Raw genomic sequence first — 14286 nt, forward strand, 5'->3', positions numbered from 1 at the left:
ATTATCAGAATTTGGCAATCTTTTGGTATTGAGATGGGCCCTTTAGGGGGTGAGAGGGGGGTGAAGTTGGCACTAAATCTATCTGCCAAGATATTGGCAATATCCTTGGGATCAGTATATTTAATGTCATTCTGTTGTAGCTCAGAGCAGATCTGAGCATTGCTATTTAGATTCTTGACATAACTATAGAATGCCTTGTGGTTGTCTTTGGAATCTTTGGCAGTTTTATTTTCGTAACTAGCTTTTGAGGATTTTATGAGGGATCTCAGCTTCTTACTGAGGCTGGTGAGGGAGTTTTTTGCATCCTGGGATTTTCCTCTTTTCTGCAACAGTGTCTTCCTTCTGTTGTATAGTTTGTTTATAGCAGGGGACCACCAGATTGGCTTTCGTTTTTTGGAGAATAACATCTTGGTTCTATTTGGGATGGCATGATTCATGCACGAGTGGATGTGCTCATACAGTGCCTTAGTGTAGGATTCTGCAGTTGAACTTCCAGATCCCATCTGTGTGGGTGTTGTGAAGTTTGTCACTTCTGACTTCAGTAGCATGAAGTTGGTTTTGGAGAAGTTTTTAAGGAGGTTTCCTTACTGGGCGGTGGGGGTGGGATGTGGATGTCAAGGGTGATTTGCGTATGGTCAGACCTGACCAATGAGGGGGTGACCACTGGTGTGGAGCATCTATCTCCCATGTTGGTAATGACCAGGTCTAGGATATTGGAGCCCCTGGTGGGACAATGGATTAGTTGATCCAGGGCATTGGAATTTATGAATTCCAAGAACCGTTGGGAAAAGGAGTTGGTACCCGAGTAGTTTTCCCAATTAATGGCAGGGTAGTTGAAATCACCCAGTATTAGGGTGTTTGGTTGTATCTTAATATTTTCCAGTATGTTTAGGAAGGTGTAGTGAGAATCTTGGGGTATGGTGGGGATCTGTAGCAAGCTACAATTTGGATTGCAGTCTTACCTAGTGTTAGTTGCACCTGGAGAATTTCAGATGCATTTTGTTGGGCAACTAGCCTGGAGGTGTGAATATCCTTGGTGAATATGGACACTCCTCCACCTTTAGTGTTTTGGTCTTGGTTTTGTGGCCGAAAAGTGTGTAAGAATTGTAGCCTGGTATTGCAGGGGTGCTCTCTGGAGCCTTGAACCAGGTCTCAGTCACTGCACAGATATCGATGTTCTCCATTTTTAGGAGTGCCTCGAGAGAGTGCATTTTGAGGTTTAGACTTCTAGCATTGAGTAGCATTACCTTCAGATTTTGCATGCTTGTATCTGTTATGGTGGTGGTTTTATCCTTTGAACCTTGCCTAAAAAAGGCACTATAGGGATGGAAAGAGCTTTAGCCAGTAACTTGAATCCCAGGGGCGACTGGTGCAGACCATCTCTGGTAAAAAAGGCACTATAGGGATGGAAAGAGCTTTAGCCAGTAACCTGAATCCCAGGGGTGACTGGTGCAGACCATCTCTGGCAAAGCATCGTGGTTTGTCGATCATGTCTTCCCAGGCAGACAAATACTGGATCCCCTTTGAATAACACCAGAAGCTTAGCCAATTGTTGAAGTAAATCATTTTGTCCTTATATTATGGTATCATTCTGGGTGAAGGCAGGATGCTACTCAGGGCTAGGGTCATACCTGCCTGGGTCACATTATCCAAGAGCTCTTCCACGTCTCTTTTCATGTAGTCCAGGGAGGTACATCTCAAGTCATTCACCCCAGCATGGACAATGACAGAGTCGTATTTGTACTCGTGGAGTGACTTGAGTGCATGCGTTATGTGGTGGATCCTGGCACCCGACAGGCAGCTGACTGTAATTTTCTCCTTGTTCAGCCTGGTGAGTGGAACATCAGTGTGCCTGACTATAGAGTCACCTATGACTAAAGTGTCGGGTACATTGTCTTGCCTTAGGGGCTGTTTTTGGGTGGCACACTGGTGTTGTGAGCTATGTGTCACTTTGGTTGTGACTGGTGTTTGTTTGAGTTTCGGCTTTGTAGATCCTTGTTGCTTGGGCAGGTTAATGTTAAGGGCCTCCACATATGTGGGTTTAGTGTTGCTATGTGTGGGTGTTGATGGTGTGGGTTTTGAAGGGCTATGAGTTGCTAGAGGTGTAATGCAGGTGTTAGCCTTCTCCTCTTGACTGTCAAGCACAATCTTGACCGGAGAGAGCCTTGCTTCCAGTTTGGCTATGTAGGTGCATCTCTCGCAGGTTGTAGTGTTGGGTGGTAAGAGGAGAGGATTGTCTATGTACATGAGGCAATTGCCGCATTGCCCCAGTATGCCCAGATGCACCAGGTGGACAGGAGAAATTACTGGAAGCTGACCCTTGGACATGCCTGTTTAGGTGCTTTTTTGTAGTCTTAAGCTCCATTATAGCAGTTTTAGGTGGAATATAAATACATGCCAGTGTAATCCTCCTCCCTTGCAAGTAGCCCCTTAGCACTACAAATCTGCCATTGGTATATTTTTTTTATCCTCTTCTATCACTATTGAAGCTCCTCTTGCAATTAATATAAGTACTCCTCTTTTCCTTTGTCCCAGGTATTGTGCTGAACAACCATCCTGAAACCCTTTCTTTATCAAATTCACATGTTCATTTCTTTCTGTGTCTCCTGTAACATATATATTTACACTTTACATTTTGAATATAGTTCACTACTGCTTCGTTTTGTATTTATCTGTGAGACCATTGACATTTAAAGTCATTACAGAAAGCATTATTGCATTAAAAATTTATTATTCCCATCTTTTGTGTATAACACCTTTTTTTGTTAAATGTCTAGTTCTAGCTTTTGTGTTGCATGCATACAGTTTGACAGGTAAAACTTTTATATAGTTGTTTCTTGTTATAGCCATTTGAGCCTATGCCACATCTTACAAAACTTTTTGTTTTATTGAAAGCCCTCAAACAAAAAAATAATAAACCCACCCCAATACCCCCTAAAACCTATTAACTTAATATTAACCCACAACACTATGTACATCTTCAAATACTGCAGTTTTACCTTCCTAATAGGAACAAAAGTCCCAAGCTGACAGCCACAGAGACTTTAGTTAACCTAAAAGAAAGGTTAAACATGCTAAGGTGCATGGTGCATCCTGTGCTTCTTCTAAGTGCTAATTGGTTTTGTCTTGTCTTTATAGCTCTCCCAGTTGGGAAAACCCCTGAATGCTTTCAGAGAACATTATCTCCTAACCAGTTTCTCTTCTCATTTTTTTTTCTTCAGCCAATCACTCTCCACCATACTGCATCCAGTTTCTCTTTATCAGATTGTCTCCATTGAAACACGAGAACCAGGCAACCAGTTTCTCATTATTACATTGTTTCCATGGAAATATGAAGACCAGCTGCAGAATTGCTAGTGAACATACATGTATTTGCTAAAAAAAGAGCCTCATAATATTCAATATTCTTTTTCATTTGGTTGCTTATTCTTAAAACGTGTTACTAAGTCAATCTAAGGTCCTTAATCCAGTCATTTCCACATGCAAGAATGAGAAAAAGCACATTAATTTTTCTTTTCTCGTACTCTTTTAACTAGGCTTTTTTCATTGAATTTGGTAAATTTCTTAAAATTGAACAAGAAGAAAGAGAGAAGGAAGAAAGAAAAGAAAAAAAAATACAGCAGCACCTGTTTACAATCCCCATTACAAAACATTGCTTTATAGCATGCAAAGAAAACCATACACCACAAAAATAGTGATAGTAAGAAAACATTTTTTTTTTTGCTTACAGTTAACTTTCTCCCTTCTCTTCTTGGGTCTATATTGCATTGTTGAAAAGTATTTTCATCGCTTGGCCATCATCGAGAATTTGCCCTTTCCTCCACAGTAGTACGATCTCGAAATTGGTATATTTAGTTAGAGGGTGTGGGGACCAAAGTCCCCCACTTCATAGGGTCTGACAGCTTGTTTTGTTTTTGGTTGGCCAAGCAATTTTTTTCCCCTGGGAAAAAATTCACTGAAGTAGCCATTTGGAATTTTGGTAGTTCGATGTTTACGTGTCGGTGAGAAAGCTTTCGATTAAAATCAATTTTGACAATGTAATATGCACCCTCTTGCCCTTCCCAAAGCATTTTTTGAACATTAATGACATGAAGTAGGGAATATGCTTTCAAATCCCCCACAAGTCCAACAAATTCTGAAAAAGTGCAATATTTCCACATTTTCTTGTTCTGTCATATTTCACACGTATAATTATTGCATTGCAATCCCATATTAGGTTGCTGGCTTTATTACTGTTAATCTCCATCTCCCAAATCCTGTCTCTGCTTCATTTCCAATGTACTGTTGATTCTTCTAGTCAACTCTCATACTGCCTTCCTTCACTCCAACAGTTTCTGTTGAAACATTGGAAAAAGTGTCACAGGTACAGTCTCTCTGTTGTCTTTATTACCAGAGGAACAAGAAGCAGAATCTCTACCTGTTTCACAGCTCAGTTTTTGTTTGACAAACTTTTGTATTTTCTCCTTGGCATGTACGTCATCAAAAAATTATTTTGTCCCTGCAAGGAAGAATACTTTGAAGACATCTGGGTACAACAGTTTGAATCTCACACCTGTGTCTTGACTTTCCCTGAATAGTGAAATAAATTTGCTTCTCTTCTGCCTGGAGTATGAAGAGTAATCATTCTCTACCTTCACTTTGCTGTTTCCCACTTTTAGCACTTTGTCCTTTTGCCACTGTTTTGTCAAAATCAATTCCTTCTGCTTGTAGGATTACATCTTTAATTACTGTTAAAGGTCTATGATGCTTTGGAGCATATCCAAGTGTGTCCTTTTAACTAACAGCTCCTGCTTTGGAATACCAGTCCAATTGCTTATTTGTGCTTTTATAAAATTAATGCAGTGTGTTCCTTCAAGCTTCTCTGGTATAGCTGAAAATCTCATGTTTTCCCTATGTGCTTTGCCCTCTAATTCTACTATTTTTGAAACATCTTCCTGAGCAGTCTCATATTCATTCTTCATTTAGACCTCTTATTTTGGCAGCTTTATCACCTCATCTGAATATCTGTTTAAAGCTTCTTCCATTTTTTCCAGCCATTTGTGTTGATATACTCCATCAGTATTTTGTTTATTTTAACCAGGTCTGTGTGCAGTTGTCTTATATCTTCTTTCAGTTACTGGAATTCATGGAGGTTGCACTGCTTTTTGCTGAACAGCTGCAGAACTTTTCCCAGTCAGTGTTTTTTCCTCAATTTTAAAGCTGTTTTTCTCCCAGGTCCTCTGTATTTCTTTTTTTTTTCTGGCATCCAGGCAGTACACATACTAGCCAGTTACTGAAATTTACCCATAAACACAAGTCTACTGGCCTTCTCTGCTGAGTTTCTGTTTTCACACTGGGAGAGCTAGAATTAAGCTGTTAATGTGCAGCCATCTTGGAAGTCCCATGAACATAACATTAGTATTTATTTGTATGTAATATTCTTCCATAAAGCATTGTAAGCCTATATGTAAGTCAGCTAAGTCATGAAGGATTACATTCCTATGCCTCTGCACACTGTCTGAGATGTCTATTTGGCTTTGCAGCTGTTGCTGTGCTCATCCACTCTTTGTTTTGTATTTTGAAGCCAAACAACCCAGAATTTTAGGAGACCTGGCTTCTTTAAGAGCTGTAGTTTAAAGCAGATCTCATAGTTCTTATTTCTGTATTTGTCTGTTATTATTTTCTGCCCAGTGCCTTTACCCTGAATATTTTAACAGTTTGCTTGCACCTTATTTTCATTACATTTTAAACTCAATGCTACAAAAATGTATATCCTCATACAACATATTGTGCTCTGCATGTGTCTACTCTAAATTCAGTATTTTGGTTATTAATTCTCAGCGGGTGGCCACAGTGGTTCAGCGGTTAGCATTGTCGCCACACAGCAAGAGGCTGTCTGGTTCGATCCTCAACTGGGGTGCCTTCTGTGCGGAGTCTGCATGTCCTCCCTGTGGTCTTGTGGGTTTCCTCCAGGTGCTCTGGTTTCCTCCTACATCCCAAAGACATGCTCTATGTGGATTTGACACTCTAAAATTGGCCCTAGGTGTGCATGTGTGTGTGTCTGTGTGTGTGTGTGTGTGTGTGTGTGTGTGTGTGTGTGTGTGTGTGTGTGTGTGTGTGTGTGTGTGTGTATGTGTCTGTGTGTGTGTGTGCCTTCTGTGGAAGGTTGGATGCCAGGCTGGCAGCTCGACACTGTAAAACTCCACTGCCGATCATGAGCGGACAGGTGATCCGCTGTGGCGACCCCTAACCGGTTAAAGCCAAAAGAAGAAGAAGCTTATTGATTTTCAGCATTTCTTGCCAACATTCTGACTTGCATTCTTGTCTCAGTGCTGGTGATGCAATTTCAAAACTCAGTGTATCAGGTATTTTCACTTTAATTGTGGCAACATACAAATTATTTTAATTTTTCTATTCAACAGCATGCAGATTCTTTTGAACACACTTTTCCTTTGTACTTCTTTGCAGAATTATTCTTTTGGCACAGATTTTACAAAATCTATTAAATGCAGGACAATGCTTCCTGTTATACTTACAAGTCATAACTAATGCAGGAGGCTTGAATTTCAACTACCCCATATTTTCTAAATACCACACATCTGTCTTTCTTATTTCCATTAGCTTTAGAACACATTTTCACTTTATTTTTCATTTTTGCATTTTAATTTGATTCATATTTTCTTTTGCACATATCTATTTTCTCAGTTAAATTTTTTTCTTTTGCACATATTTATTTTCTCAGTTAAATTTTTTAACTGTGTACAGATAGTTTCACTTGCCCTGCATGTATCCACAGATTTTGATAAGTTTGGGTTTGTGTCTACTAATAGTCCACCACTTCTTTCATAATTTCTTATACAATGAACTATTATCTTCTGTCTCTTACTAATGAATCAGACAATTCTCCTAATTACAATATTTGATTCAGTTCTTTAGTTCAGTGGCATAAGCATTTGTAGTCTTAGGGCCTTATATCCTTGTAAAGGACAAATGGTGAATAAGTGACACGTACATTCAAGCTTGCAGCAGTTCACGAGCTTCTATTTAATTGCTGCAATTCTTTCTCCTCTTTAAGAATAGTAAGTGTTGCTTACTTTCAAGGGTTCTTTGCCAGTGACATTAAGAAAGGTGGCACACTGTATGCCTGCAGGCTTCTTGTATATTTTACTTGCAGTAAGAAATAAATAGCATTTCTTGATTCACAGCTTTGAGACTTCTACTAAAGTGCCTTGTGGCAAGGGATATCCTGGTGTTTGCAGCTGAAGCAATTTCCAACTGTGAGTTATACTTTTTTGCTTCGAAGCACAAAAAAGTATTGAAAACAAATAACTACAAATTTCAAATATATTTTTTCACTCTGGCATCATGTAACATAGTAATGTGTATTTAACAGAATATTCTCTAAAGAACACATACACTGAGTAATTCTGTACCTTTCATGCGTTTATTAACTTGACTTGTGGGAATAATATGTACAATGTAACAGACAGTTTCTTGTAGCCATCCCTTAGCATTATCTAAAGTTATGTGTCCATTATGCTGTAAACGTGAATTATGGAGCCCCTCACCTTGAGGCTACAGCTTTGCTACTTTACCTAATCTTCCTGTCCAGTCTTCTTTAGAGAGAAACTGGAAAGTGAAAGAGAGCTGGAGACCAACTCATTTATGTATATTGTATTTTGGGTCCAGGTTCATTGTGAGAGTGGTTGCATACAAAAGGCTGCCGACGCATGTTTAAGACTGAGGTTGTACAAGCATATGTTTTAGATCTTATATAGACTGATCCATCTTTTTCAATACTATTATTATTATTTAGACCACAGCTCTTAGCTCAGCACATAAATGTTTTGAAGTCTTTAACTCATCTTGGTTACCCAAAATAGTCCTTATTCCTCAATAACTCTCCATATCTTTTTTTTTTTTTGCAACTCATCAAGCTGCAGAGACAAATGGCTGTAGGTTATTTTCTTATAGTAGTTGACATTAGCTACAGAAAGGTGACCATTTCTGCAGGTGCAGGAAGGGGTGTGCCACAGTTCTTCACAACCTGCTTCCAGTGTGGACATGGACTCCACCATGTTGCTCAAATGACTCTCAAACATACTCACCTGGATGACCGTAGGTGATGCAGAAAAGAGGAGGATGTCTCAGAGTATCCTCCTTCTCATCATGGTTTCTGGGTGGTTCCATTTACAGCAGATTTACTTGTCTTTAGGGAGGTTTGGAGAGAGGTGAATGTTATGATACCCATTCCTAGAACAACTGATAGAATTCTCTGGCCTCCTAAAGATTAGAACTGACCAGTCTAGGCTTCATTCATTGACTGCCATCACCATAACAACCTCTAAGAAGGCAAACATATGTCAGAGTTTTTATGAGTCCTCTGCTGGATAAGGAATTGAGAGCCTTGGACTAATACGAGAAACAAATGTATTCTGTTTCTGTCAGGAAGCTTATATACCTTTTGTATTTGCTGTGTTTCTGGGGGAAACTGACAGCTGTGCAATGTGTGAATCCTGGTTCAGTGATTTAGTGTCACTGAATATTGTTTTCATCAAGCATTGACTTTGCCCTTTCCCCCACTGTTGTGCACCCATTGAAGCAATATATATATACAGTTGGCAGGTAAGATTTTCACCCCACATTGAAAATGCAGAGGGCTTGCACTCATGCAAAAAATGTTTTGGTATTCATTGATTTGAATTTGATGTATCAAGACTTGTAGAATTTTCTCTTGATATACGAACATGAATCCATTTCCAGCATGGTTTTGTGGAAAAGATGAGCAAGATGCTGGAACAGCTTCTGAACAATGGGTAGAAGTCCAAGCTCATTCCTCAGTTTGAAATTGTTTCATCCGTATCCATCCTCATGATGTATCTGGCACATAATTCTGTAGGTGGTGCAGTAATGGCAGTGGATCCTGATGTTGCCATATGACATCATATCTGATTGTGGCTTGCCATTTTCACCAAGAATTTCAAGGCATCCTTTATTAATACCTCATTTAATGGAACTGGTCTTTTCAGTCAACAACTCAAGGAAAATGGGAAAATAGTGAGAAAGAATGGGAAACTCTTGACAGTTGCTGCCATTCATTTCAAGACTCAATGACACACCTTTTCCAGGACCAAGAAGAGTCTATGTCAGCTATGGTATAGGCTCTACCAACAGCAGTAGAACAATCAACAGTCTAAAAAGAACCAACTGGCCCTGGTAATTAACAAAATTGACCTTCCCTCATGTAGGAATTCTCATCAAATCAGGCACATTGCAGTTTACATTCTAGAAGACAGCAGCAGGTTAGGGTCTTTGATGGTTTGTTGGACTGTCCTACTCTGGAGGTAGGGTCCCTGAATTTAGATATTTATATTCAGTGGCTACAAAATCCAATGACATATCCTCCAAAGCTGCACTCAGTTGTGTTATGTGATATCCCACTCCACCAAAAAGTACTGCCAAGAAAGAGATCTTAAACCTTCAGAAAAGGGCCATCCAGTCAGTTCTGCCAGAACACAGAGAATACAGGTATTATTCTAGCTCCTTCTTCATTCCAAAGAAGACCAATACTCCAGGCCAGTGCTAGGTGTCAGTGGTCTAAATAAGTATGTCCCAAGAAAACAGTTATGAAAGGTCATATTGAAGTTGATTCTTCTTTGCTTGTCAAGGTGAGACTGAATCTGTTGTTTGGACATCCAAAATATCACAAAGGAGTCAAGGAGGTTTGTTTGCTCCCAGGTAGGAATCAGTCAGCATCAGTTCTTGTTCCCTTCCTATAGTCTCACCTCAACTCTGAAGGTGTATTATTGTAGTTGCAATGAACCAGCGGCCTCAAGTCATCAATGTGCTTCCTTACATGGATGACTGTCACCTAGTCATTCCAACATTAGAAAGACTAGATTCAGCATTGGAGTGTCTATTCTGGCTGTTCCACTAATTAGAAATAATAGTGAACACTGTGAAGTCATAGGGGAAACCATCCCATATCCTCATATTTACTGGCTACACATTAGATGCTGAATTATACAAGGCCAGACTACCCCAAGAGAAAGTCCCTCCAGTTCAGCAGTTACTGTCTCAACTTTTTCAGTTCAGCATGGTTTCATCAGCTGTCTCCCTCAGGGCTTCTGTATTAATGGAAGTCATAGTTTACCTGGTCCCTTGTGCTACATTTCACATGAGGATTCTCAAGTTTGAAGATGCATCGGTTTCAGTGAACAGACTTCTTGTCAGCTCAGATAAGGATTTCCCTTGCAAATCACACCTCCATTGATGGTTATGCATTCCAAATCTTACTCTGGACATCTGCTTCTATCTTTTCTCACCTATAGTAACAATCACTATGGATGTGCAAGCCCTATGGTGGGGGAAGCATTTTCAAAGGCATACAGTCCAGGGTGCTTGGGCACGGTTGGAGGCAGTCTGCACTTCAGTGTTCTGAAGATGGGGTTGATCCTCCTCACTATAATAAGGCTGTGATACAGGGTGGGAGTCATTCATATCCCCTGGATCAAGAAACCACGAGACTGTGGCAATGGGCTTTGTCAGCTAATCACTTTCTGATAGACATCAGTATTACTAGGAAAGGCAAATTCCCTTGCAGACAAACTCAACTTCTGTTTGCTGATGTTACATGCATAATTTATCAGCTTGTCAGTTGCATGGAAGTTCTTCCATCACAGGGAGAAGCATTGCTATGACCTATAAACATCCATGAACAAACAATGCAGCAACGTTACTCCCTGATCCCCCACTGGGGAAGTGGCACAAGAATGATGTCATCCAGAAGCGGTTGTAGGATTCCTCTGCACTTTTCTTTTAGTTCCACTCATACTCATTAAGAAACTAAAGAGAAGAAGCAAAACAAGTCAAAATCAAAATCATTTTCATAGCCATCCCTTTGCTTTGGCCTCACCTTCTGGAGGAGTCTGTATGACTGAAGCACTTAAGAGCCCTGATGACTCATCCATCCAACAAGTCTCACCCAGACTTTCGCTCACTGTTGATAAACACATGGTTACTCCACTTTTACTGATGAGAAGAGACGCCACATAGCTGCCTATTGTCATCCAAATATTTACATTTGCCCAGAAGCCAAAAAAAAACAACATTCAAGAGTAAATGAATGCATTTTTCTGTTTTAGCTGCTTCCAAAAGTCTGTGTTCATTCAGGAGTAGATGAACACATTTTCTATTTTAGCTGCTTCCAAACGTCTGCATCCATTTATCAGCACCTGTGCCAGCTATTCTAGATTATCTCTATCAAATTGTTGATAGAGGACTTAGCTGCTCTTCTGTCAAGGTTTATCTTTTAACTTCCATCAGGAATTCCACAGCTCTTCTCTGTCATCTCTATGTTTGTAAAGCATTTTTAAGGAGTATGCTCCAGATCAGATGCCCTTCTGAAGATTAGTATATCCCTGGAACATGTATTGTTTGTTGAAAAAGTCAATACTGGTTTCTTTCAAACCAGCTTCCAAAGAAGATTTAAAGTGTATACCTTGGAAAACATTTTTTTTCCATTGACGAAGGCTCCTGCACCAAAAGAACTTAAGAAGCTCAAAGTTTGTGTTAAGCCTCATTTTTTGGTCTTTCAAAAAGACAGAGTGGTGTTGTAGACAAACCCTGCATTTTTGTTCTGAGCAGCCACTGAGTCTAGTTTAATCCAATCAATCAATCTTGCTATGTTGTTCCAAACTACACTGGCAGAGGGGAGTATATAATGTATTGTATGGATGTGCGTAGGTATTTAATCACAATCTGTGTGGACTGAACAAAATTTATTAGAGAAGATTCTCAATTGTTTGTTTTGTTATGCTTCTAACAAATTGGGCTCCAAGGTTTTTAAAGTTACTCTGGTCAGATGGCTTTCAGAATGCATTAAGTTTTGTTATACAGAGTAATTGAAGAATTTGCACATTACATCAATGGCACATTCAAAGAGAACAATGTCTACATCATTCTCATTTTCTAAACTTCATAGTTTATATCTGTACAGCTTTAACATCAGCTTCTCTGATATTTTTCCAAGACGACTGATCAGACAATGTCAGAAACAAAAATTATATATTTGTCATAATGCTAGATCTGCATGGTCATGGTCCATCTTCTTCAATTTCCTCACCTTAGGCAGGCAAAGTCTAAAAGGCGTTCTGTTGGGTGTGTGGCCTATATCTGTGAATGTAATGAATTTGATTGGTTTGCCTTTGTGCTATGTTTGTAGCACATTAAAGAGCTGGAGAATCAGATGCCTGGAGTTAGAGCCTGGGAAAGTTTCATGTACTGACCTAAGACCTACAGTCTATGAAGTCCTTAATGGTATTGATGAACTTTTTGTTTATTGCCTCCTGCAGGAACTTGTTTGGAAGAATTGCTGATATGATGACCACCACATATCTGTACATTCACTGTAATAACAAGAAGTAAAAATATTGACAGTGTATTTTAGCTAGAGTTTTTAAATGGTATATATGGAACAAGATCTGTTCACCGTGTGACACCACAGCTTCCATATTTGGATACGTTTTTAGATTATTTATGAATTATACTTGTAATTATAAAATGTACATATCAGGTGAAACTTGAGCTCTGCATATAATTTCTTTACTGCTGTTAGTGGAAAAATAAAAATTTAACCTAAACCTAGTTATACACATTAATGTTGCAATTCTGTTTCAGTAAATAACAAGACAAAATAGGCTACTTAGTATTTATGTTTCTGGTTAAAGATGGAGTATCACCAGTTATGCAGACAGCGTCTTGTCTCTGCTAACCGGTCCTTCTAACTAGAATAAGGCATTGTCACTGTAATCTTCAGTGTCAGTGGGCTGAGCAAAACTAGAAAATTAGATTGAGAAGAAATACTTTTGCTTGCATGTAGTAGGATTTTGAATTGCCCCATAGTCAACAATGTGTAAAATATCTCTGAGAAACAATAAAGGATGTTGTTTCTATAGCATGTTAAATTAACACAAAGCAGATGCCTCTTTGAATATATTATTTTAATATTTAAAGGAAAATTCACTAAGTACCTGACTTTAACTATTTTTGGCTTACACAGTCTCACCATAGAAAGAGCACCTTCAAATGCCTAGTATTATGGAGAAGTTATACAGTACTTATTTTTGCAGCTATTTGCAAGACTGCTGTGCATGCAGTAAAAAAATGAAGAGGTAAAAAGACCTGGAACAGGTGCCAGGTGATGGCATTGCATTATCAAAGGACTGTGTGCCATTATGCATTCTGAACCACTGTACTGAAGGATTCTTATTATTTCTCAGGTGTAATTTACATGTATCGTATAATGTCACAGAAAAGGGAAGTGCGCAAAAATTCTATGTATACATTGCAAGTATTATTTTGCAAACCTTTTTCAGATGTGGTTTGATCTATGCTCTTTATTTTTATCTCACAAGGTGTGTACTAGTGTTTCAAATTAGAGATACTCACAACATTCGACACAGTGTGAAGTAAGAGTTGAAAAGTAAGAGCATTCTCATTAATTTTTGTTCAGGCTCAAGATTGTGAGAGCTGGTGTGGTATAATCTGTAATCACATGATGAATCTGCATTGAAATACTCGGTTGCTGTTAAATTATTTTTAATGCAGACTGGGTTTCTTTCGCAGAGATGGTAGCTGGGCCACAAAACAAATTGTCTTCCTGCAAAGACCCTCCATGCCTACCAAGGAAAAGAAAAAAGAATCCAAGGTAAGGTGCTTTAAATTAATTTTCATGTTGGTCTTAGCAACTGAAATCATGCACTGTAATTTGACCTTTATTATCAGAAGGGATTGTATAAGTCCATTGTGTTACGATTCAAAGGCTACAATAGCACAGATTATAACAATGTGTGCATGGCATGCATAAAATAAATAATTACAGCTTAAGGGAGAGTTCACATCCAGCCTAACCCCCCATGCTGCCCTAAATGTATGTATATTGCAAGGCCTTTCTTCATGTCACACACATCACAGTCACACTTAGGGGAATATTTAAAGTGACCAGTCAATATATGTCAAGCCTTTGTGAGGTGAAAGGAAACTTAAGTACCCAGAGAAGATCCACAAGAACCTGGAGGACATACAAACTCTACGCTAAATGTACCCAATCTGTGTTGGATTGATGATGACTGTATAGAAGCATGTATGTGATGTAAATAATAAAATAATGTTTGTAACTGAACATGTTAACTTGGTTTGTTTTCTTCTCTGTAAATGTATGTTTGCCTGTGTCTTAAGTGATAATTCAATAAAGATGTTAACAGAATAGAAAAGAACCCAGTCTTTGACTTGAACAAGGGAACATCT

At 38.9% G+C, this 14286-nt stretch overlaps 1 protein-coding gene across 3 annotated transcripts in view; it reads left to right on the forward strand.

Annotated features, from left to right (window-relative positions):
* Positions 1–14286, forward strand: part of RFTN1 (raftlin, lipid raft linker 1) — a 2439049-nt gene that overhangs the window by 2381805 nt on the left and 42958 nt on the right. For all 3 annotated transcript variants that reach the window (XM_044066769.1, XM_044066767.1, XM_044066768.1), the window contains exon 9: positions 13606–13687. In XM_044066769.1, coding sequence (XP_043922704.1) covers positions 13606–13687 — 82 coding nt within the window. The remainder of the gene's footprint in view (positions 1–13605; positions 13688–14286) is intronic.

Source organism: Protopterus annectens, chromosome 3.part1 (assembly GCF_019279795.1).
Source record: "Protopterus annectens isolate FY-2018-M chromosome 3.part1, PAN1.0, whole genome shotgun sequence".
Classification (NCBI taxonomy): Eukaryota; Metazoa; Chordata; order Ceratodontiformes; family Protopteridae; genus Protopterus; species Protopterus annectens.